The sequence below is a fragment of the Musa acuminata genome, chromosome BXJ2-2 (assembly GCF_036884655.1).
Source record: "Musa acuminata AAA Group cultivar baxijiao chromosome BXJ2-2, Cavendish_Baxijiao_AAA, whole genome shotgun sequence".
In the NCBI taxonomy this organism is placed as follows: Eukaryota; Viridiplantae; Streptophyta; class Magnoliopsida; order Zingiberales; family Musaceae; genus Musa; species Musa acuminata.
Genome location: NC_088339.1, coordinates 21,538,111 through 21,563,959, shown reverse-complemented (window position 1 = coordinate 21,563,959; position 25,849 = coordinate 21,538,111). Strand labels below are relative to the sequence as shown.

General features: G+C 37.5%; 1 protein-coding gene across 8 annotated transcripts; it reads right to left on the bottom strand.

Annotated features, from left to right (window-relative positions):
* Positions 1-122: 122 nt before the first annotated feature.
* On the bottom strand, positions 123-25,755 carry LOC135605328 (secretory carrier-associated membrane protein 1-like). 8 transcript variants are annotated; one of them, XM_065095293.1, is made up of 14 exons: positions 25,617-25,755; positions 25,217-25,513; positions 23,122-23,184; positions 22,299-22,361; positions 21,609-21,642; positions 21,337-21,459; positions 20,684-20,746; positions 20,512-20,605; positions 20,349-20,394; positions 20,191-20,258; positions 19,211-19,259; positions 2,054-2,153; positions 837-902; positions 123-527 (listed from the first exon to the last, which is right to left on the bottom strand). In XM_065095293.1, the coding sequence occupies exons 2-14, from the start codon at positions 25,271-25,273 to the stop codon at positions 349-351; spliced, it is 1,005 nt and encodes a 334-aa protein (XP_064951365.1). In that variant the 5' UTR covers positions 25,274-25,513; positions 25,617-25,755; the 3' UTR covers positions 123-348. The 8 variants fall into 8 exon arrangements, 7 of the variants coding, with proteins under 7 accessions (XP_064951365.1, XP_064951367.1, XP_064951368.1 ...); XR_010484419.1 differs by lacking the exon at positions 2,054-2,153 and adding an exon at positions 18,150-18,215 and having other exon boundaries at positions 471-527; XM_065095295.1 differs by lacking the exon at positions 2,054-2,153.
* Between the last annotated feature and the right edge of the window lie 94 nt (positions 25,756-25,849).

The following is a 25,849-nucleotide window of genomic DNA, read 5'->3' as shown; positions in this document are numbered from 1 at the left end:
GGACCCATAAAAGACAAGTTTGTGGCTTCCCAATTTTGATCAAGGATCTTTTAGATGCAGTTGTCATGGGATGCAAAACTAATTTATGTAAATAGGGGTCAATCAGAAAGGCATCATGCGAATATCTACAAACTATTTTCGATAGCACATCGACCACCGTAACAGGAACAGTCACTACTGTGGTAGGAAGAAATCAGATGGTTAACACAATCAAGAAGAGGCTTCAAAGAAGCCATAGCAGATACAAACTTCCCCAGTAAATTTTTGGAAAAAGGACAGTGTACTCAAATTAGTGCTCATGCAAGGTAGATGCCTGACAATAATCTGAAGACATGAATGACCAAGAAATCAAGCATGCAAAGCATCAGCTTGATCAAGAGCATTTCTTGCCTTCCAATCAGACAGTGGCCATTGAAAGCAAGTGATTCTAAATACAATAATCATATTGCCGCCCTCATAGCACCACGTGCTGCCTCCCGCTTCATTTCTGCAGCCTTTCCGCTCCCTCGGAAGTACATATATACTTTCTGCACAGGATTACAACAAAAGTAAAAATGTGTGAAACATTGTATTCAACAAGAACTGTCCTTTTACAAATTCAAATTTTACTGGATCTCATAAGGCATTCTGATTTCTCATTTGGAAACCAAGGTATTTTTATTCAAAATACTCTGACTATATTTCATTTAGTATACAAATGATAAGCAAGATTACTGATGACCTTAAAACCTTATATAAACATATTTTAATCAATGAAGTAAACACAATTAACTTTAAAAGGAAAGACAAAAAGGAAATTGTCAATTGCCAGCAGCTCCCAGGCACAGAAATATCACCTGCATGACCCAAACGCTGAGCAGTGACTCGAGGCAGAACAAGCCAAACCCAACGAAATAGAAAATCTGCAAGTGCAAAAAACAATCTAGTGTTAGATAACACCAGAATAGGATATTGACTGAGCAGTGAGAGTGATATATCGTATAACCTTTAATATATTTTTATCACTTCTCTGTTACAATTTTAATAAAGAGATATAAATGTTCCCCATCAAATCAGACTAGTTATTTCTTGAAAATAAAGTGCTTGCTTGGAGCATCATACTGAATAAAAAAATCTAATTAAAGCAGATGTTTAGCTGCTATGTTACAATAGATGACCATTGAGTAGTGCAGGCATGTGTTCTGGAATGTAGTATGTGGCTAGCATATGTGGAAATATTATGACATTCATCAGTTATATCTATACTCGTTTCTTATAACTTATCGCTTGAGTTCTTAAATGGGTATAAAATCATCCTATAATTTTTTATTAGGTTCAAGCATATGTTCAGTCACTAACAATCTAGAGTTGATTGTATTACTCTTAATCTCCATATTAAAGTTAACTTGAATACCTTAATTGACATACCATAGTATATGCAGCTGCATATGCTCCCACATACCATGTATATGCAACGTGGCACTGTGGCCACTTTATCAAGTTGACATGTATAATATTTCTTGCATTACAATTGCAACTTAGGACCTTTAGTCTATACTTCCAAGTGCAACCAAACAACCTGCAGGTTGAACTCCAGAATAGTTACAATTTAGGATCTATTATTTCAAATAAATGCTCCCCTGCAGACCTTTTTTTTTGGCTAGCCCATCTGTGTAAACTAACAATTTAGACTGCTACTGGGGAGACCCGCACAATGTTTTGACTTGGTCAGGCCCAACATGGGCAAAAAATATATGCCCAATCAAAATTCGTTTGACTTAGGTAAAAGCTTCTCTAGCCTGGCCCTGCCCAAATGAAATCAGATTATGCATGTTTAGGTTCATAATGTACACCAATTTATTGTGAGAATTCTTGGGTCTGAACCATGTCATTATACCTTAATATTTTGAATACACGTATGCTATACTTTTGTGCTTAATAATTAGTTTTTGGCTGCCTCAGGCCAAACTTGGCTAGAGATGATGGTAAAGTTGACTCCATCCATAGCATCTCCTGTATTACATACAACAACCACATATCTCTCCAGTTTCCAGTGTCCCCTCCAACCACCCACCTTGACCATTGTGATCCTTTTCTTCATCCTTCCTTTCGTGCCGCACAACTGCTGTTACCCATCTCAATAACCACAGTATTTTCTTCCATCTTCCCACAATCTTCATTCACCACCAAACACTAGATGAGTGAAACAGCAATTGTGAACAAAGGCAACAAAACAAAACACACAGCAAACTGCAGTTGCAAATGCAAGCAACCAAACAATCAAGAGAATTTTTAAATGCAACACTTACAATTACATTGAATCTATAGCAGCAGGTATGATGGAAATCAAACTACATTTCGAAGATGTGGAAAAAAAAAGAGCTGAACTGAATCACTTTGGATTGATAGTGAACTCAGGTTCAGGTTCAATTGATGTTTTAGGATTGTCATGTGACAATATTCTACATAATTAGCATCTTATTTTCTAGATTGAAAATAAAGTAGAAGTAAATAAATAAGAGAGAATATTGCAAGAATCATCATTTTGCAAGAAAGGAAAAGCATTATGCACAAAGAAGGAAGATAATTCTTCAGAATCGTCATCTTGCAAAAAACGGAAGAACATCATACATAAAGAAGTAAGATTATTTTACGAGAATATTTTGGAATCTCATCTTATCAAAAAATGACCCAATACAATGTACTGAATCATCTTGATATGAATTTTATTTTCTTCCTTATTTGTAACTTCTTTTCTTCCTGTATTTATGGCCTATATAAAGAGGCCAAAGTATTGTAATGGGATCATTAGTATTGGAATGAATATTAGTTTTGTTTTCTTATAAATTGTGTGAGTGGTGCGAGGCCACAACTTCCTCCTGATCAAAGTCGGAGGACATGGAGCGAGTCCAAAATTATTCCCTACATTCCTCTCCTCTCCCATACTCAACCATCTTGCAACGAACACCCACAAACCAATCTCTCAACATCCGAATTCAACCAAAAGGATGTCAAAGCACTCCTCGATGATCTTAGTATGTGATTGAACTTCCGCTTTGTTATTTATTGTTTAAATTAATTATTCTATAAATCAGGTTTCTCTCACCTTCTCTCGTGGTTTCCTTTGGTAAGAGACAATATGCTAAGAAAGTTGGAACTTCAAAGGTCCTAGATCCAACTCAGGATGATGATAACTCAAATCATACTAAGACAGATCAAGAGTTAGACTAAGAGCAAAATCATATTTAAAAAAATACCAATCCTAGAAATCACTTACAACATTTGGAGTATAAGCCCGAAAGAGCATATGAAAGGCCTCGTGCTCCACCACTTGCATCATCATGACACATGTACAACTTGGATATGCACGAGAACCACCAAAATCACTTTGGTCATGGTAGACACAATTTTAGGGAGGTTAATAATGACATTAGAAAAATGGTCAGAGTAGAAGCACCCTACTTCAATGGCAGGTTGGATGCAAGGGTTTTTATTGATTGGTTGTCTGATATGGATGACTATTTCAATTAGTATGATATGTCAAAAGGTCTTCGAGTATGTTTTGCAAAAATGAAATTCATAGGTTAAGCCAAACTCCACTGGACCAATATTGAAAAATGAATTCAACGTTTAGGCCAAACTCCAATAGAATATTAGGATGAAATGAAAGAAAAACCAAAAGAAAAATATATCCTTATATTCTACCAAGAACATTTAATGGATCAACTCCAAACCTTGCATCAAAACAATATGTATGTATTTGAATATATTAATAAGTTTGATGAATTGATGGTTAGATGTGACATTCAAGAGACTAAAGCTTGAAATTAGGAAAGAGTTAGTCTTATATGTTATTAACTCTCTGGAACATATATATAATATGGCCTAGGAGTATTAGCAGTATCTTAAGGTTCATGTCCCTAGGAGGTTCAGTTCCCAAGTTGGAGAGTTTGCCATACATAGGGTCAGTGAAAATGATAAACCTTCTAAAATTTCCAATACAGCCTCCACTCAAAATCGATTTAGTGATCCAACCATTAGACATCCCTAAGACAATAAAGGAAAGATTGTTATCAAACTTTTAAGACAAAGCGACACCTCAACTCGTTGCTTTAATTACCACAAGACAGGACACTTTGCACATCAATGCCCATCAAGAGCCCTTCACATAGGAAATGACTTTGAAAAAATAAAATACTCAAAATAAATTAGCTCACATCCCTGAAGAAGTCAATTAAGCTAATGAAAATAACGATGAAACCCTTGCTGTCTTGAGACGTATCTTAACCACACCCAAGGTAGAGGAGGATTGGAGACAAACCAATATTTTTCATACCCACATTAAAGTGGGCGACAAGAGTTGTAAGATAATCATTGATGGGGGTAGTAGTGCAAATGTCGTATCCATAGGAACCCTTGAAAGAATGAAACCGAAATTTGAAACACACCGTCGACCCTATAAGGTAGCAAGGGTAAATAAAGTCACCATCCTCGGTAAACAGTGTTGTCTAGTTCCCATTAAGTTTGCAACTTATCAGGGATAGGTTTGGTGTGATGTCTTTCTGATGGAAGTTGACCATATCCTTTTAGGACGATCATGTCTCTTTGACATGGATGTGAGCCATTTTTGTCACGCCAACACTTATATGTTTAAACATGAGGGAAAGAAAATTATGTTAAACCCATGTAAGCCAATTGAGGTTAATAAAAGCTCAAAAATGCTATAAAAGGATAAACCCTTACATGTGTTAAACAAAAAATATTTTGAATATGAAAACCAACAAGAGAGGATAATTTATGCTCTTATGACCAAAAGGAAGTATAAAGGTCATTGCTTGAAGTGGCCCAAGACCATCCCAAGGAAGTTGACAAGGCTCTTAAAAGAATTTAAACATCTCACCCATGAGGAATTGCCTGATGAATTGCCCTCTTTTAGAGACATTCAAGATACAATTGACTTAGTACCAAAGTCAACTCTTCCAAACTTGCCACATTATAGGATGAACCCCTTAGAACATACTGAACTAAAAAGACAAGTGGATAAACTCCTACGGAAAGGTTTTATTAGAGAAAGCTTAAGTCCTTGCGCTGCCCCTGCACTATTCACACCTAAAAAAGGATAGTTGGGTGTTAGACATTCGAGTCATCAATAAAATCACAATTAAGTATAGGTTTCCCATACCTAGACTTGATGACATGTTAGTTATGATGGTGGAATCAAAATACTTCTCCAAAATTGATCTAAGGAGTGGTTATCATCATATTTGTATTCGTTAAGGAGATGAGTGAAAAATAACCTTTAACAAAGGATGGTTTGTATGAATGATTAGTGGTGTAGGACAGAGTAGGGAAGTAGAGGAAGAGAGGGGAAGAGGAAGAAAGAGTAGTGTGAAATAAAAGAGGAGAGTAAGAGACTAAAGAAGATGCAGTTCTTTTTATTTAAATATAAATTATTTGCTCCATTGACAAGCTCCACTGTTTATTGGGGTTTAGGAGCCTTGGTATAATTAATGAAGGCAATGATTCCTAATAGTAATCTCCTAGGGAATTAGAATGACTTCTAGAAATCTAAAATGTGACTTCTAGTATACCTAAATAGTAAATGAGTGCACTTAATACAATAGGAGCCCTTAGAAAGACCAAAAGACTTACCAATTTTTAACGCAACTCTTAGAATTTCTAGACCAACTAATTGATGACTTTTAGTGATTTCTTTGCCTAGAATAGACTTTTCTGAAATCCATTGTAAAGCTAGATGGTTCTCCATCATTCTCCCCTGGTGGAAAAGAACTCAACCTCGAGGAGTGATATATAAGGTACTAATCCAATAGGTCTTGTGCAAAGTCACGTAACTTCTCCAAAGTAATCCAAAGTGGCATCAGTAGTTGGATGATCATACCACTTGATAAGAAAGTGTGGAATAATGCTAGTAGCAGTTGAAATAGGCTATCATCAAGAATGGCCTCTATGTCATCACTATGTTGTGCGAGAATTGGTGCTTTAGGAGGATTGTCACCTATAGGAACATTGATAGATAGAAAAGGAGGTTCAAAAGTACCATGATATGAAGTTAAATCCTCTACATTGAAAACTAGACTAATATTTAAGTCAAAAGGCAAATCGAGCATATACGCATTAGAACCCAATTTTTGGATAATAGGAAAAGGACCAATAGCTCGGGCATGCAACTTTTTTATTGAGTTTTAGGGAATCACTCATGACAAATGCAAGCCAAGACATAATTACCAACTTGAAACTCTTGATTTTTATGATGTTCATTGGTAGAAAGTTTGTAACTTTCATTATTTATGATAATTTTACGTCATATTTCATTATGTAAATCATGAATATGTTGAAAGAAAGTGTTGATTGGTTCTGATGCATGATAATCAAGTGAAAGAGGTGCAAAGTCAATGAGTGTGCAAGGAGTATAGTTGAGGAAAACTTCGAATAGGCTTTTTTCGGTCAAACGATTGATTAAGTTATTGTATGCAAACTCTGCCGTGGGCAAGATTAAGTTCCAATTTCTTGGTTTCACCCCAACTAATCATCTAAAAGAAGATTTCTCAAGGAACAGTTAACAACCTCAGTTTGTCCATTAGTCTGGGGTAAAAGGCTGAAGAGAATTTTAATATTGTGCTAAATAATTTTCATAAAGTTTTTCAAAAGTAGATAACATATTTCACATCCCTATCAGGCAGGTTGAGGGCAAGCTATATAATTTAATCACTTCTCGAAAAAACACTTTAGCAATATGTGAGGCATCGTTGGTCTTGTTACATGGGATAAAGTGGGCTATCTTTTTAAAATCGATCAACAACCAAAATAGAATCATGGCTACACGCTATTTTGAATAGTCCAAGGACAATTTAAACTTACATCTTGCTATAGTGAACATGGAATGGGTAATGGGGTGTCTAGGTTAGAATTGTGTTTGCAAGTTTTGATAATTTGATAAATTTGACACTGTGACACTACTCAAGCAACATCTCACTTTAAGGATGGTCAATAAAATCTATCCTTAGCAAATGCAATGGTTTTGTCTTGGCCTAGGTGACCTATTAATCTACATGCGTGTATTTCCCAAATAAGAAAGTCTTGAAGGGAGAATCGAGAAACACACAATCTAGTAGATCAAAAAAGATAACCATCCCTAAGAATGAAGTCCATATGTTTATGATGATTTTCATCCTGAACTTCTCAATATATATGACTAAAGTTTGGATATTGAGTATACTTTTCTTTTAATCGCTTGGATCTATGACCTTGAGAATCATGGTAGACAAGATTGTAGAAATTCAATTAAGGGCGTTAATAGTTTTATTTTAAGTGTTAGAACAATGCTCAATTACAAAAGAGTATTTGTTGAGAACCTTGACCAATTTGGCATATTGGGCATTTAACTTCTTTGGAGCATTTAAGTACCTTAAGGTCTGATGGTCAAACAATAAAACAAACTCTTGTAGTAGAAGGTAATATCACTAATACCTAAGATGTTACAAAATCGCATAGAATTCTTTTTCGTATATAGAATAATATTATTTTGCATCATTAAGTTTTTCATTGAAAAAGACAATAGGCTGACCCTTTTGACTTAAAATTCCTCCTATGCATATACTAGAGGTATCACAAGTGACCTCAAAGGGTTTACTAAAGTCAGTAAAGGCTTTCGTAGCAGGTAACGTCCAAGAAAACTCACCTTACTTCAGGCAATCAGTAATAGGTATCATGAAGGACCTAAACTCTCTAATGAATCTCCTATAGAAAAAGACTAATCCATGGAAACTTCGAATCTCAAAAAGGGTTTTAGGCTCAGGCTAATCTAAATGACGTAGATCTTTTCTTAATTAGCGGTAACACCTTGGGCAGAAATGATGAAGCCTAGGAATAGGACATGGATTTGAATGAACAAACACTTTTTCATATTAACATAGAGCTTAGCAAATCGAAGGGTAGTAAGAACCTATCAAAGATTTTCTAAATGATTCTCTCTAGTCTTGTTAAAGATCAAGATATCGTCAAAGCAGACTATAATAAATTTTCTTATGTAGGGTTATAAAACTTGATTCATGAAACATATGGAAGGACTTGGAGTATTCGATAGACCAAAGGGTAAGACTAGCCATTTGTATAGGCCATCTTGAGTTATGAATGTTGTTTTTCATTTATCACTAGGTCTAATACAAATTTGATGGTATCCACTTCTTAAGTCAAGTTTCGAAAGCTAACTAGATCCAATGAGAAGGTCTAGCATATCCTCAAGTTAAGGAATTGAGAGCGATATTTGATTGTTATTTGTTAATCGCTTAGCTATCGACACATCCTCCAAGACCCATCTTTCTTAGTGGTTAACAAAGCAGGGACAATGCAAAGACTGAGGTTGTGTTGCACAAACCCTTTAGCAAAAAGTTCTTTAACTTGTTGTTTAACTCGGCTCTCTCCTTAAGATTCATTTTATAATATAAGAGATTAGGGAGCTATGATTTTAGGATAAGGTCAATGACATGTTAAATTTATCGTAAGGATGATAGCTTATTAGGTAATTCTGAGGGTATGGCATCAAAAAATTTATTTAATAAGGATTTAACTTTAGGAGTTAGGTTAGAAATAATGCAAGGGCTAGAAATTTCTCTAGCATTGATAACTATATAAAATTTATTGTTTAGGCTCTCTATTTTAAAAAATTTAGGATCCAATAAATGAAGTCCCTTGGTGGTAGGGGCTTGTTGTTACGGACTTATCTGGTTTTGCCTAAGTCGTGAGGCACCTTTACATGTTCGTATGCAAAGGTTAGCCTCCTCGAAACCTCTCGTAGTCCCTTAGGACCTACAAACGAGAAAACGGGTTGGAGAAAGCACCTCACTCGGGATCTACAAGCAAATATTTCAGAAAACACTTTATAACCAATGCAAATTACAAACAGACTTCACAAGCTCTAAACGGTCGCACAACAAAGGATCCAAAATGGTTCACTACAGACTGAAATCTCCCACAAGTGTCCACATGACACAACCTTTATTTACAAGCCTAAAATGGCCACCAGACCCAACTAAATTGAGGTTGTTAAGCCTTCGACCATCCCTCTATATTCTATGCAAAGCATGAACAAACCAAAAGACACGGACATACATGAGCATTACATTAAACACACTGTTTACAGTTTTGTCCATGATATTCTCCCCCACTTATTCCTTTGACGTCCTCGTCGAAGCTTACCGACACTGCAACTCCTTGCCTTTACTGAGTCTTCAATCTTCCGTTCCAGCTACAATGCACCTCTTGGCTCCCAGTTGCTCTCCGCTGCTGTTGTTGAGTAGTCGAACTTTTGATCCGCCATGCTACTTCAACTCGCCAATGACTCTGACTCTGGTGTGGGGTTGGCTGAGTTGTGTTGATCCCTGTTGGTTCCTGCGGATCCTTCAGATGAAGGAAAAGACTATCCTTACTATGCGTCAGTCTCTCAAATGCCTCATGCTGCCTGAACTGGGTGGATGCTTGTTGGAACTTTAACGAGCATCACCTCGCAAACTTTTGAAGTTTTGGATCCTTCCTCCATAAAATTTACCCATCGACTCTTCTTTCATTTAGTTGTCACTTCCAAGTAGATTCGTATCACTTCCGCTTTCGATTGACATTCTGTTGGGAAATGAAGCGGATAATCTACTCTCAGTAGCACTGATCACCATTGGTGAGGATTTGATAACTATTGTCTTCCATTTAGTTTCTTCGAAGGGTCTTTGAACATGTGCAGAGCTCCTCTGCTGGATAAATAAGAGAATTGGGGTATTCGATTTCGCCCATTCTCTTAAGAGTTGAGAAGACAAAGGTTACTTGACTTCGTCCGCCTCCTCGAGGGTTGTACTCCATGCATCAAGTTGGTTATTGGTCTTCACCTGCTCTTTGTTCACACTTCTGAAGCACTTGAAGTGTTTGTACTCCTTGCATTGAGTTAGTTACTGTGATTCATCTTCTCAATGCCATCGAACTTCTGGAATGCAGAAATTTTCACCCCAACTTAGAGTAAGTCTCTAATAGTTTTGGTCGCCTCTGAGATTGTACCATCTTCTCTATCAACCCTGTCGCTTACTCCACTGAGTAGCAAAGGTACAACACCGCATACTGTCTACTTTGTTCCTTGGTCTTGTACTCTTGCATTGACCCGAAGTCCTTCACTTTCAACTATCTTGATGAGAAGCTCGTTGACACCGGTCTTACGAAGTTTCCTGGCCTCTGTCCTTCAGCCTTTTTTCGGTACTTGGAGTTTGCCTCTGTATTCTTCACCTCCTCGGCTCCCTTTCACGACCAAGCGCTCTCCCCCCCATGAGAGCAAGGGATCGATGACTCCATGGAAGTCCCGCCTTTGCGGTACCATGGCGTTGCCATGCCCATGGCCCTACTATCCGTCACCTCGCATCTATGTCCCTTTCTTCATGATCGGTAGATTTGCCTCTGTGGCATTATGGCACTCCTCCGAGTCTACCTCCATTTTAATCGATGCTTGATTTTTGGGTAGCTAAGTCCCTCTGGACTCGTCGTCACTTCCTCGCCTCTTTCGACCCTCTACTTCAACACCTCTGTGTTCTTAAAGCAGTTTCCCTTGGTCGATGGAAAGACAGACTACAACTCTCATGCATGGTCTCTGCCATCATGTTGCAGGGTTTACATCGATTCTGTTCTCCTTAGCTTCTTTGGTAGCAACGTTCGCTTACTCGGCCTTGTCCTCTGACTTGCCGGGCTCCCTTAAGCAAATATGAGGTCTGAAGCAGTCTAACTCTCTAGTCGTTCCGATCATACCTCTGCATGATCAAGTCCCTCCCATGGGACTCACTGGTACTTGCATTCGAACTTTTCCCTCGGTAGTACACAGCCCCCATATGCTGATGACCAAGGCTTTCATCCGATGCAATATTCGATGCACGCACGGAAGACCCGCCTCTATGGTACCATGACCTTCACTCCTTGAATCCATAGCCCTTCTTGTCGTCGCGTTGTTCACCGAAGTAGAGCCCCCAATAGCTCCCGATCATACTTCCGTTTGATATAGTCCCTCACGGGACTATATTCATGTATATCGCATTACCACGAACTGTTCCACCACGATCCGCTGCACCATGTCGCCTCCTAGTGACATCTCCATTACATTCTGATCCTTGTGGGATGAACTCGGATTATGATCCCTTCATGTGTGGCCTCTGCCAACACATCGTAAGGCCTCTTCCACTTGCGATTGTGTTCGCTCCTTTGGCAATCGACCTTTGTCCATCCGCTCTTGGGTCACACATAGATAAAGCACCGCTCTAGGACAGTCCATCGCCTAGTAGCTCCCGAAGTCCACCGACTTTGTTGAAATTGGTGCACCATTGTCTGGATCCTGGGCCTTTGCCCCTACTAGCACAATCTCTGCTACACACAGCTCCCTTCATGGCAATTTGAATGGTAGCACTATGGTATATTCTTCAAGAGTACCCTCCTCCGCATCCTCTTGCCCCGTGCCAAGGCCTTCTGAACCCAACTTCGCCTCCGCAAGTTGAGTTGCCTTAGTTCCTCCGTCAAATGCTTCTCTGAGGTATGGTACATGTGCCTTGAAGCTCCCTTTGTCTTTGGCATCATGCAAGATGAGCCTGCTCCATCATATTGAAGGACCCATGGAACGACATGATCCCACTCTTGCCTCTACAAGAGTTCATGTCCTTGACCTCTATCCAAGGAAAGCTCTGTGCCTCCGCTCTATGTTCCATCTTCTATACTGGCACCCCTCATGCGGCTTAGGTACTTCGCCAAGTTACACCCAAGTTGCTCCGCTCCTCGTTTTGCATTGAGTTGATAGTGGCCCTCGCGCCCACCATTCTACGGGTCAGCCCTTCGTTGAGTCTGATCTCCATATCGACTACAAGTGTGCCTTCATTTGTATTGCCTTGGATCGCTCTCCCACTTGATCCCGTAATGCATTTCCCAATGCATTATCTTAAGCGAGATCATACGACGACTCCTGGCAACTCGCTCAGTCCGTTGAGCTTTATGAAGTTATTTTGAGGTACTCCTCCTCAACATGTGCGGTCCATTGCATATGGTTCTCCCTCTAGAGAGCCAAGACTTATCCCTCCTGGATATCTGTCCCCTTGGAGTAACTTCTCTCTTCGCTTCCTTCGCTTTGAAAGTTTCAGAGACCCCATCCCCTTGGACTACTCTGCCTTGCTGAACAAACTGTGCTTCGTTCTGCCTCCCGCAAACGTACTTGCTAGATTGCAACTCCACGTCAATACAACCCACTACTGCACCCCTTAAGGCCTAGCAACATGCTGAACTTGCTGCACACTTCAGCCTACTACGGACGTATCCTTCTCATGCTGAAGAGAAAGTTTCAATGCTCCATGGCACCGAGTTTCGGTCGCCTTGGGATGACCACGAACACTCAATCGTTCGCATAGAAGCCTTTGCATAAGTACCGAATTCTTCGAGTTAGCAATTCCCCTCACCTCTGTGAGTTTTGCACAACTCTTTTGATTACTGAACAACTCATTCCACCTTACATGGTCTCATCTTTTATCAAGCGCCTCGCTTGTCTTGAGCACCATCAAGTATGGTTGCTAACGTTGAGCCGTAGCTCAAACTCAGCCATCCCAACCTTTGTGCGCTACGCATTCTTCCCAGCTTGCTTGTCCTCGTGGTGCCTCTTGCGCGAAGGGTTGGTCATTCCTCTGAATGTCAATCTCAGATGCCCACTCCTCTGAGCGACTCATTTTCCCTACATCTCCATGTCTGCTTTCCTCCAAATGGTCGTACGTGCTGGCTGCCCTCAACGCAACCCCGCTAGGTCCCCCACGTTAGCATGTCAAATGTTTCTATGAGTGCTTGTCCCGCTCTAATACCATATATCACGGACTTAACTAGTTTTGTCTAAGTCGTGCGGCACCCTTGCATATCCGTATGCAAAGGTCAGCCTCCCCGAAACCTTCCATAGTCTCTTAGGACCTACAAAAGAGAAAATGGGTTAGAGAAAGCGCCTCACTCGGGATCCATAAACAAACATTTCAAAAAATACTTCATAACCAATGCAAATTACAAATTACAAACAAACTTCACAAGCTCGAAACGGTCGCACAACAAAGGATCCAAAATGGTCCACTATAGATCGAAATCTCCCATAAGTGTTCACATGACACAACCTTTATTTACAAGCCTAAAATGGCCACCAAACCCAACTAAATTAGGGTTGTTAAGCCTTCGACCGTCCCTCTACATGCTGTGCAAAGTATGAACAAACCAAAAGACACGAACATACATGAGCATTATATTAAACACCCTGTTTATAGTTTTGCCCGTGACATTGTGGAAGAGACTTGGGAGTTCCTAATTTGTCCTTTTATGATGATTTTGTTGGTCGTAGGATGATGTATTTGTATAGAAAGACATGTGTTTGCTCTTCTATGATTGGTAACATCAATGTCATATAACCAAGGCCAACCTAAAAGAATGTGGGCAATGTTTAGTGGTAGGACATCACAGCAAGTCTTGTCTTGGTAATTACCCATTTTGATTAGCACTAGGCATCTCTCGGTCACAGGTAGAGTGGTTTTGTGAACGCAGGTTACTTTGAATACGGTCGAATGTGACTACCTTAAGGTTTAGTCTCTTGATCACATTACTTTTGGTAGATTGGAAAATAGTTCTATTGTTGAGAGACTAAGAAGATGCTCAATGAATTGGATAAAGTTTGATGTACTTTTCAATCTCAAGGGCTCATCAGGAAACTTCCTCCACAGTGTCGAGGAAACTAAGAGAGACTTTCTGTTGGATGTTAAATCTCAACACATTAACAAATCTTCGGACAGTGATGATTTGATCATCTTTTATTTCACACCTAATTAAAAGTTCCTCAAATCGGGCCAAATACTTTGTTACACTTGAATTTAACTGTTTAAGGTTTAACAATTGTTCAACCAGTTGGCTTCGAAAGTAGGTTAAATATTTTTCTTTTAAGTTTTTGTTTCATAACTTTCCATTGAGTGATAGGAGGCTCTTAATGGCATTCTAGACTACATTAGACATATTGCCAATATTTCATAACAAACTTTACTAGTTTCATTTTTGTAAATCATACACGTTCAATATCAATCATTCCATACTACTCAAAGCAATTTTTCATGCTATCTAACAAGTCAACAAATATGTTTCGATCAAACCTATCATCAAAGTCTGATATATCCACTCTAACTTTTCTAATTATTTCTCCTAGATTATCAGCAAACCAAACTTGTTGGACCATTACATACGTTTACGAATTTCTAGTAGGTTCCCCGAAATCATTATGATTGTGAATAGGTGCCCTATAGGTGAACCTAGAATTTATTTGAATTGGGATTTGGGGAGTAGGTAAAATTTCTTGATTTGAAGCTATGGTTTGTGGAGGATAGATATGTTGCCTAATTGACTCATTAGTCTCCTCATTCATGGGTCATTTACAAGGTGTTGGAGAGCTCTTACGACTTGGGTCATTTGGTCACATGATTGGTTCAACATTATGCCATAATTTGCTAGCTCGGTCCTAAGGATATCTACCTCACTCTATTGATTTAGGGATTCATTGAGATTGATTTGGTTTGCACCTCGCCTAGTTATGATTCTAATGTTATTGACAATTTTCCTTTTGAGAATAAGATTGTTAATTGTTGCGATGCATAAGATAGAATTGCAATGCTTAAAATGGTTCTCTCACTTTTTTTTTACTTTTGTTTTGTTTTTTTTAGATAATTTTTAAGGATTCAAATTTTAGTGGTATTGTAGTTATAGCTAAAGGAGAGAGAGAGGATGATAAATAGAAAAAAAAAAAGGAGAAAACGAGGGGATAAGTGATGATAACCACGATATAATAAAATATACTATTTTTCTTTCTAACAAAAAATATTAGTAAAGTTTTTAAAATTTATCTGGTACTGAGAGTTATGTGGTCCACCAATTCCGTAGAGACAGTCGTCTCAAAGTCCAACTCCACACGCAAGGGGTTGATGTTTAAGGTACAAGGATCATTGAGTGTTGATCAAAGCTTTTGCTACTAGTTGAAACCCAATGGGGCATAGGGCAGGTTTATTGATGGCTTTGATACCAAAACCGGTGTAGAACAGAGCAGGGAAGCAGAGAGGAAGAGAGCGGAAGAGAAAGAAAGAGAAGTGTGAGATAAGAGGAGAGTAATAGACTACAGAGTATGCAATTCTTTTTATTTAAATATGAAGTGTTTGATCCATTGATAAGCTCCATTATTTATAGGGGCTTAGGAGCCTTGATACAATCAATGAAGGTAATGATTCCCAAGAGTAATCTCCTAGGGAGTTAATATGCCTTTTAAGAATCCAAAATATGACTTCTTGGATGCCTAAATAGTAAATGAGTACACTTAATACAAAAGTACACTAAATATAAAAAAACTCCCTAGAAAGACCAAAAGAATTTTCAATTTTCAATACAACTCTTAGAATTTCTAGACCAACTAATTGATAAATTTTTATTGATTTCATTGCATAGAATAAACTTTTCTGAATTCCTTTGTAAATTTAAATGATTCTCCATCAGTTAGTCATGCCTTTTGATTTTTCAAATGCACCTAGCATATTTATGAGGGTTATGCCACGATTATTTTGTCCTTTCATTAGCCATTTTCTTGTCGTCTATTTTGATGACATTCTCATCTATAGTAAAGCCAAGGATGAACATCTCCTTCACCTTCACCTAGTTCTTAAGGCCCTTTATAAGGAAAAACTCTATATTAATTTAAAGTCTACAATCACATGCCATTTTTCTTGGCTTTCTTGTCTTCTTTGAGGGAGTTGCGGTTGACCCTGAAAAGGTTAAGGCTATCGAAGATTGGCCTACCCCTATAAACATTCATGAAGTTAGGAGTTTTCATGGCCTAGCTACCTTTTATCATAGGTTCATTCAGTCCTTTAGCACCATCATAACCCCTATTACAAACTGTGTGAAGAAGGGTGAATTTAAATAGACCAAAGCAGCCTTTGACGAGATAAAAGAAAGAATGACACAAGCACCTGTTTTACAACTTCCAGATTTCTCGAAAGCCTTTGAGGTTTCTTCTGATGTCTCAGGAGTAGGAATAGGTGGTGTGTTAAGTCAAGGACATCCTATATCATGTTTTAGCAAAAAATTAAATAAAGTCCAATAAAAATATTACTATGATAAGGAGTTTTATGTGGTTGTCCAAGCCTTGAGGTATTAGCACATTACTTGTCGCCAAATGAATTCATCCTATATTCAGATCACCAAGTCCTATGATACATTCAATCACAAAGAAAATTAGGGTTGCGACATATTAAATGGGTTGAGTTCCTCCAAGAATATGCATTTGTCCTTGAGCACCAACCAGGGATTGAAAACAAAGCTGCTGATGCACTTAGTCGAATGACACTTGTCTTATACTCTATGACCAGTGTAGTGATTGGATTTGAATATATACGAGATGAGTATATGTCTTGTCCAGATTTTGTAAAGACCTATAAAACATTATTAGAAGAATCAAGATTAGACAACACACAGTTTACCATCCATGACGGATTCTTATTTAAGGATGTTCGTTTGTGTATGCCCAATGGTTCTCTTAGACACTTCATTGTTTGGGAAATACATATTGGAGGAGTTGTAGGACATTTTGGTCGAGATAAAAACATTGTCACGGTTGAGGATAGATTCTTTTGGTCTAGCCTCAAGAGATATGTGGCTCGCATCATATCTCAATGTTGTACCTATCAATTGGCTAAAGGAAGAAGATATAACACAGGACTTTATACACCTTTTCCTGTAGCTCATACCCCTTAGAAGGACCTTAGTATGGATTTTGTCATTGGGTTAACACGAACCATCAGAGATCATGATTTCATTTTTTTTTAGGTGGATCGATTTAGCAAAGATGACACACTTTTTACCATGTAAGAAAACTACTAGTACTTCACATGTAGCCAGGTTGTTCATGAAAGAACTTAGGTTGCATGGTCTACCAAAAGACCATTGTTTCTGATAGGGATGTGAAATTCACAAGTTGTTTTTAGAAAATCTTATCGAAAATCTTGAACACAAAGTTACAATTCTCTTTCACATATCACCCATAAACTGATGGGCAAATTGAAGTAGTTAACAGGAGTCTACGTAACCTTTTGCGTTGTCTTGTTGGTGATCATGTGTCCACATGGGACTTAGTATTCCCTTTTGCTGAGTTTGCATATAATAGTTCTGTCAACAGTTCTACTGGTCTTAGCCCTTTTGAGGTTGTCACTGGACATCAACCTCGAAAGCTTATTGATCTATTCTTATCCTCCATAAGCTAGACCTAGTAAACTTGCTGAATCCTTTGCTAAACAGCTCCAAGACCTATATACCGAAATTCATAGAACGATTAATTTAAGCAATGAATTATACAAGTCTATTGTAGATGTTCATCATAGGTCACAATAATTCAAGGAGGGAGACATGGTAATGATGAGAGTTCGACCCAAGAGATATCCATGAGGAACCATGAAAAAGTTTCATGACAAAAACTCTGGTCCTTACAAAATCATACGAAATATCAGCTCCAATACCTAGGAACTTGACCTTTCACCAGATCTTGGTATTACACGAGTTATCAATAATCAATATTAAAGATTTAGAAATATTCTGGACTTAACTAAACATATAACATTTTACATATCTCAATAACAGCAAAACATCCATGTAGCCGATCCCAAATAGTTGGGACTTACGACTTTGTTATTGTTGTTGTATCAATATTGAAGATTTTACACCATACAAGGAACTACAAGATAATACTCCACCTTACTTCCTTATCACCTTCTACCTTATCACCTCCACACCCTATAATGTTTTTCTCACCTATACCCACTTATAAGAGGAGAAAAGAGGAAATATAGGATATTCTGGACGAACAACAAGTCTCCACTCGTAACGAGAGATATCAGAGATTCCTTGTCAAATAAAAAGGACAATGAGACTCAGATTGCACATAGATCACGAAAGAAGAACTCCAAATCAACCCTGAACTCTATGATCAGTATTACCTCATCAATTCTTCGGAGATGAATGCTTACAAGTCAGGAAGAGTTGATGGAAAATTGGAAATCAAACTATATTTCGAAAACGTGTAAAGAAAAAGTGTCGAACCAAATCACCTTGGATTGATAGTGAACTCGGGTTCGGGTTCAATTGATGTTTCAAGATTGCCACGTGGTAACATCCTACACAATTATCATCTTATTTTCTAGATTAATAATAAATTAGAAGAAGGAAATAAATAAGAGAGAATATTGCAAGAATCATCATCTTGCAAGAAATGAAGAGCATTATGCACAAAGAAGAAAGATAATTCTATAAAATCATACTCTTGCATAAAAAGGAAGAACATCATGCACATAGAAGGAAAATTATTTCATGAGAATATTTTAGAATCCTCTATCTTCTCAAAAGATGATCCAAGACAATGTACTGAATCATCTTGATATGATTTTTATTTTATTTCTTATTTGTAACTTCCTTTTCTTTTTGTATTTGTGGCCTATATAAGGAGGCCAAAGTATTGTATTAGGATCATTAATACTTTAATGCATATTAGTTTTGTTTTCCCACAAATTATGTGAGTGGTGCGAGGCCACAACTTCCCCCCGTTCAAGTCAGAGGACTTGGAGTGAGTCCAAGATTATCCCCCTGCATTCCTCTCCTTTCCCATCCTTAACCATCTTGCAACGAAGACCCACAAACCAATCTCTCAATTCTCAACATCCGAAGTCAACCAAAAGGGTGTCAAAGCGCTCCTCTTTGATTATCTTGGTATGTGATTGAACTTTCACTTTGTTTTCTGTTGCTTAAATTACTTATTCTATAAATCAGGTTTCTCTCACCTTCTCTCTCTGTTTTAGCCTTTTATTTATTTATTGCCCACCCAACCATCTTTATCTTCATATTAAGCATCCCTTTAGGGTTGTCCTACGTCAAGGTACCTCTATTTTCAGGTAACCAAATAGGCCGTTAATACTTAGGTTGAATCTAGATACCTCTCTCCAGTTATGCCCAAGTACCTCTACTAGATTTTAATTGAACTCCATAACATAACAAGCTTATTCAATCAGCAATATTCAGACAGCAATATTTCAGCACAAATGTTCATGTCTATAAAGTAATTTCAAGAATCTAGAGCAAGATTATAACACATTTTTCCGAGTAACCTATAACTCACCCCAACCAAAACCTTACTGCTGATAAGATCCACTGCTGGCAGAATACCTCTGCAACAGGAAACATGTAAAAGAAACCAATTAGCAGACAACAATATTTAAGTTTATTTGTTTGGCATAGTAAATAAGTTTTGATTGTCAGCATTCAATGAAACAATAACAAGTGGATCTATTTTTTCATATGTACTGATTCTTCCTATTGTCTACAGAACTAAGACAAATAAACACATTTTATTGATAAGCTTAGACTATAACTTTAAATTACTATAATAACAATAAATTACATAAGTGCTTCTAGAGATACTAGGCAGCCCAGATAGAGAAAACAATCTAAATTTATTTTACACAAACCAATGGAACCCAACACATGTCCAACAAAGTGATAATAATATTGAATGTTACTACTAAGTGGGAAGAAGTCACAAGTATCCTATTAAGAGGCAAGTCTTTTCCACTACTCTGCAAACAAATGCTAATATGATGTTATACAACCCTACCCACCAATACTGATGTCATGCTAGCTAAAAATTCTCTTCTACTGGAACCATTTTGTGGAGGCTATAACTCCCCCATTTGTGAAACATCAAGTGACATAGAAGGCCTTAGATTTATGCACAAACTATCATCTAATGACTCCAAAAATATCACAAGTCTCCATTAATTTATCCTACAATTCAAGCAGTCTTGCAACAAATTCATTAGAATTACAAGCTAACACTCTTATAAGAATTGAAGATAAAATTGAATATGCATTCTTTGAAGTCGTATCATAAGCATGATCTCTCAAGCAATGTTTGAAAGTTCAAAAGTTGATCTTCCAACATACTAATCCTCATTTATTGTCTCAAAGTAAAAGAAATCAAATTTACATTTGTATATCAGATTTAAAAAATGTATCAAACAAAGTTAGCTGTAGCCTACCTCCATCAGAATTTATTGCTTTCACTATTTACCATCTATTAAACATAAAAAGAAAACTTACGTTAAAGATTTTCCCTTGAAAATAATTGGAGGAGCGACAGCAGAATATATGACAAAAACAATGTGAAGCTGCAATGTAGATGACAGAGTCACTTGGAGAATATTTATTTGCCATGGAACATTACCTTAAGCATAGATATAAACCACCAAAGCACATACCAAGTAAAACAGGAAAAACCATCCAAAATTCAAAGCACTCTCAGTCCTATAAAACATCACAGTGCCATGGAAAATATAATGTCATAAACTTAATAATAAGTTTGTATCCGGCAGATTCTAAGGTCACAGATCTTCAAAAACAGATTGCAACAAGAGTCTGTACCTCATGGCACGATAAAGAGGCCGATACCACAAAAAATATGCACCTGGGACACCAGAGATGAAGTAGATGATTGCAAGGAACCAGATCTTGACACCTAGAAATAAGAAGAAAGTAAAATAAGTTTCAGTTCTGGTATGATGAAATTGACATCCAAGAAAGATCCTTCGAATACCTTCCCCTTTAATCCATGCTGTTGTAACTGCTATGACATTCCAAAAGAGGCATGCTGTCAAGCCTGCCAAAAACCCAAGAGAAACAATATCATATTTTGTTTCACAAACACCTATAGTTCAATAGCTATTCTACTAGAATTATGTATTCCATATAGATCTTGCAAATTATACATGATGATTCATAAAACTATTTGACTAAGAATGTATACCGAAATGTTACACCATTCTGTATATATGATGTAAAAAGCTAATTTTGGTTTCACCTTTTTAGGATCCATATTACCTATCAGCAGAAGAAACTGCTTCTTAACCCAAAAATGAACTACATGCAGCATAATGCACATATATTTCACATCCATGAATTATGCATAACTGTCTTTGTAAAAAGATGTAAATGCATCATGCACCATGATGTTAAAAGTAGACCAAACTAAAATGACAATCCAGAGAGTTACTGTCATGATAGTAAAATAAACTTTCATATAGTGGAACACTAACTAATATGATCCTCTCTTGTGTCCTTAATTTTGTTACAACGCTAATAAAGATACAAAATTAACATGTTTTGAGCAAGGAAAACAAGAAGGCATCGAGAACCTTAAACATCAGAGAGGAACATCAACAATGATAAGAAATAAGAGTCTGAACATACCTAACAATGAAGCAAATGCAAGATACTGCAATCTTTGCAAGTGGATGGGTATCTCACTTGCAATATCATGATGAATAATAGGAAAAAAAGGTGGCCAATTTTTCTCATCCATAACAACGCCAGCTGTAGAGAGGAAATACACATGAGGGAATCAGATTAATAGCAAATAAAAATAAACTTGTCTTTTTCTTAAAACAGCAAGTTTACTTTCTTAAAGTTCAAAGTTAAAAGAAGTATTAACAATTTGTTTTAAGAAAACAAAGAGAAGTCACCTTGTGCTGCAGCCTCTTCTTTACGTTTCAGTTCCTGTTTACCCCACAAATAAACAAAAACAAACAGAAAGCACATATCAACAAATTTAAAAAAAAAAACATTCAGATCAACAGTAAACACTAAAAGTAAACATTTGCATGTAATTTCATGCATATGTTGTTTACATTGCTAAATCATTAGTTAATCTATATTTTTGTATTTAAATCAGTAATATTTTTGTAAAATAGAGCTTGCAAATCCAATTGCACATCTAGCCACATATTGCAAAAGCATTATGTCATCACCAATCACCTACCCCAAGTCCATTTTTTTCAAATCTTGTACACAATAGATCTTATAAATATAGCAAAAGCTTATGAAGCAAATAAAGTTAGATTTTTTGTAAAGCATGTAAACATGATATTGTTCTTTAAAAGATCTTAACAGTTAATAAATTTATTGCACTGTTGTACCATTTACCACATGTTACCTACCACATAGTGTTCAATATGCTTGAGAACCAAGATCTTGTGTTATGGTTGGCTCACAAATGAAGCATACACACGAAATTTACAGAAAAGAATATACCATATCTCCTGTTATTTAGTTTCAACTATCTGAAAAACTTTGGCACAGGAAAAGCAAAAAATGAAATTCCAAGGCTAAGAAATGACTTAGGTGGTTTATGAGCACTCAACTCAAGGGCATACCTTTTCCCTCTTATCTAATTCAGCCTCCTTGGCTTGTAATTCTCTTTCCTTTTTCTTCAAATCCTGCATTAAACAGATAAAACATAAACTCTGGAAATATCAGTACCCACACTGCATATGATGCAACCAAAGTTACTCAGTTGAGATAATTGGTTAGAGAATGATGCTATCACTAATCCAAATTTTGCACAAGAAAAATAAGGTTCATTAATTGATTGTGTTCCCTAGATGCCAGTTCTGAAAATAGCCGTTCAGAAGTCCCTGAAACATATATAATGGCAGGTCTGCTGGTATAGACCCAAACCAATAAAGAATATTATGATTTCTGTAGCAACAGAAAGCAGAGAGCAAGGAAGGCAGAAAAGAGGTGAGATAAAAAAAAAAAAAGGCAAAATAAAAAAGAGTGAAAGAGAAGAAATCATAGAAATAAGGATAAGCCCTCTAAACTGGTCAGATCTCTCATGATCCGTATAATTCAGGTCATATTGGGCCAACCTAAAAGGAATGCAAATCAGACATATTGTTTTATGATTCCCACTCAGGTGTCCTTCCTTCTAAGATTATTTTGAGTTGTGTTAAGGATTCATTTTATTTTTTAAGGAATAAATCTTCCATACAGAAAAATTATGATTTCAGCAGTCATTACTTAAATAGGACTCTTAATCAAGTCTAGTGACAGACCTTAAAATCATAAAAGAACAACAGAATATTCAAAATAATTGGAAACAAGATCTTAAGACTAATGCTATGTAGAACTAGACCAATAACCTCGAGTCAACCTTGGTTGTATCACTGTAAGGATAGGTTTATGAAGTACACGTACTGCTGAACTTAGTGGACCTCCTCCATAATTTGATCCAGCTACTTTTCCACGTCTTCCAGTTTCCTGCCATAAATAATGTATGATACTGAAGGCATATCAGATACAATAGAACAAACTAAAAGTAAAAAACACTTATCTTCAAAGAAACAAATGGGACACTAAGCTAGATATTAATTAATAAATTCTCCCATAAGAAAATAAACTTGCTTCTAGAATTAGGTATTTTTTCTGTTTAAAATTAACAATCTTAAAAGAATGCTTGAATTTTTATGGCCATTATCATGTGGAGAAAATTAGAAGTTCCATCTTTCGGTAGAATGGCATCCAATGATATGCATTAAGCAACTTGCAATTGTCATTGAAAGCATGGTCATAACTTAAAAAATGAAATAAGAATATGGGTCAATACTGCAAAGACAAACAAGAGGTGCAACATTTAGTGAACTGATGAAGAAGAAAAAGCTACAACTATTACTGTAACATCCCATTAGTCCCACATCGGAAGTGGGCAATGTGTATGATTAGCTTATAAGTGCCTGATGAGTGTACTACGTTAACTCTCGCTTAAGCATTTTGGTCCGTGGTTGAAGGACCAAAATGGAATTATTGGCCAGTTGGCTCATCAGACTCGGGTATTGACAATTACAAACAAGGTTTTAAATGTCGGTTAGACCGGTACATACCAACCGGTAAATACGGGTCTGACTAAGGACCAATGTTGGAATACATAGCTAAGTCCCGGTTGATATTCAATTTTTATTTATTTTCATCAGTACCAAGGGGTATAAGGTGTCAAAACCAATATCAGACCGAGATTTTTAAACTTTTATTCTTATATGATTGATTCACAATGAAAGCTAATTTCCAGAAATTATAATGTGAAACTATCACACATGAATATAGTTAGGAACTCCCAGAGATTAATGCCAATGAGCAAGTACGCTAGAAGACACACATTAAGAGCCATCAGTATGCATCTTATAATCACCAGACAATTGTGAAGACGAGGATAATGATGCTAAATATTTAAGCAGTATGAACTCTAGCCGAACAGCTATATTTTTGCTGCCAACCAGAGACCAGCAACCGAACATCTGCATTACATGTTGAGTTTCAGCCTAGCTTTACATTGTTAAAGGGCAATATTTTTGACAAATGGCAGCTGCCAGACTCAATTTAAAACAACATTCCGAAAGAAAATTCAACGCAAGAACGTAAGAACAGGGGTACGTCGACTAGTAACTCAAAACATCATTTAATGGTCAAAACAAATTCATCATAAGTTTTCAATTAGTGCAACTGAAGAAGACTGTCCGGCAGCGAACCATATACCAGAATTCCTCATAGCTAAACATCAACTAGTTTTGGGCAATATCAAGATCATAAAATTTCCTAAAAGTCGCTGAAACAAAAGTATAATATACTGAATAATTCCTTAATGACTTTGATTTGTGGTATTGACATAAAATCATGTCATGTGAAGATGAAAAAGTGACCGAAGAAGCAAGGTTCCCGAACTACCATATGTCCCAAATTTTGTCCTAGTCCAAATGATACCCAAGATCTACTTTTTGGGTTTCATCATAGTAATACGAATACTTACGGGTCAATTAAGCTTGGGCCAGCCAAATGTGCTTTTAGGGTAGAATAAGACCAGGGTGGTCTAGGACTGATCGCACGCAAGTTTGGCAGGGCATATCCCAATTCTATGCAAATATTTTAGAAGTCAATATTGCTGGAATTCAGTCAGAGCCTTCAGAATCCAAGTCCATAAAGAGAAGGTTGCGACAACCTGGCTAGGTTTTGCGAGGTCAGAATACAGTACAAAACAATGCTGAGTAAGCCCTCATTTTAGTACCCATTGAAACCTACAAAAGAAGTAGTCTTTCAGAACCCGAATGACACGGCCGAAATCAGAAGCAGCAAGCAATCGTCCAAACTTAGAAGGGAAGAAAGCAATAGGTAACAATCTGGCGCCATAATTTAGAAGATGAACCAAATTAACCAGGCCTACTACATTCGTTGATCACTAGAAAGCCCCGAGTAAAAAATAAGTGGAATGGGAACAGGAAAATGGGGAGATCGGCCAACTCACCGCGAAGGGATTAACGTCTTCTTCCTGGAAGGGATCGCTGTCATAACGCCCCGCCATCAGATCCTAACAGTAGAGAGGGGGGGGAGGGGGGGAGTCGAACGGTGACTGGGGCGGAACAAGGGCAACTTTTGTTGGGTGTAATCCTTCTTCGGTTCAGGTCGGAACTGTGGCGATATTTCTACTTCTAATTCGCACGGGTTCCATTTCCTCGTTCTTCTCGAATCAAATCTCAGCCATTCATTGATGGGTACGGAAACGGTGATATCAAGCGCAATGGTACAAAATGCGGCACGTTGCCTGCGATTAAGGTTGCATTTCAATTGTAAATGCAGTTTGTGCCTTCGCATCCAGATCAGCGTACAAAGTTCTCAGTCATGGTCGCTCTAAAAGACCAGCATACCTTGAAGACTGCACTGCGCACCGGAGGCCTTCTTTGCCCTGCCGTTCGGGTAATTCCAGCAATTAGGCGGCGCTGTACATCATCATTCATCGTCTCCGCTCCAGATATGTTATGCCTGCTTGCAAGAGACCTGTTGTACGCATCGTCTGCATTATTACTGAGCCCACTTATACACGGGCCATTATCTATTTGTGCTCCTGAGTGATCCTGTGGGTGGGTGGGTGGGTGGGTAG

Excerpts from the sequence above, each read along its gene's own strand:
- LOC135605328 (XM_065095293.1), bottom strand. The coding sequence starts at position 25,273 with ATGGCGGGGCGTTATGACAGCGATCCCTTCCAGGAAGAAGACGTTAAT. Across the intron at positions 21,460-21,608 it reads AGAAGAGGCTGCAGCACAAG|CTGGCGTTGTTATGGATGAG; the intron begins GTGACTTCTCTT and ends TCCTCTCTACAG. Across the intron at positions 2,154-19,210 it reads GCAGTAAGGTTTTGGTTGGG|ATTGTGGGAAGATGGAAGAA; the intron begins GTGAGTTATAGG and ends TGGTGAATGAAG.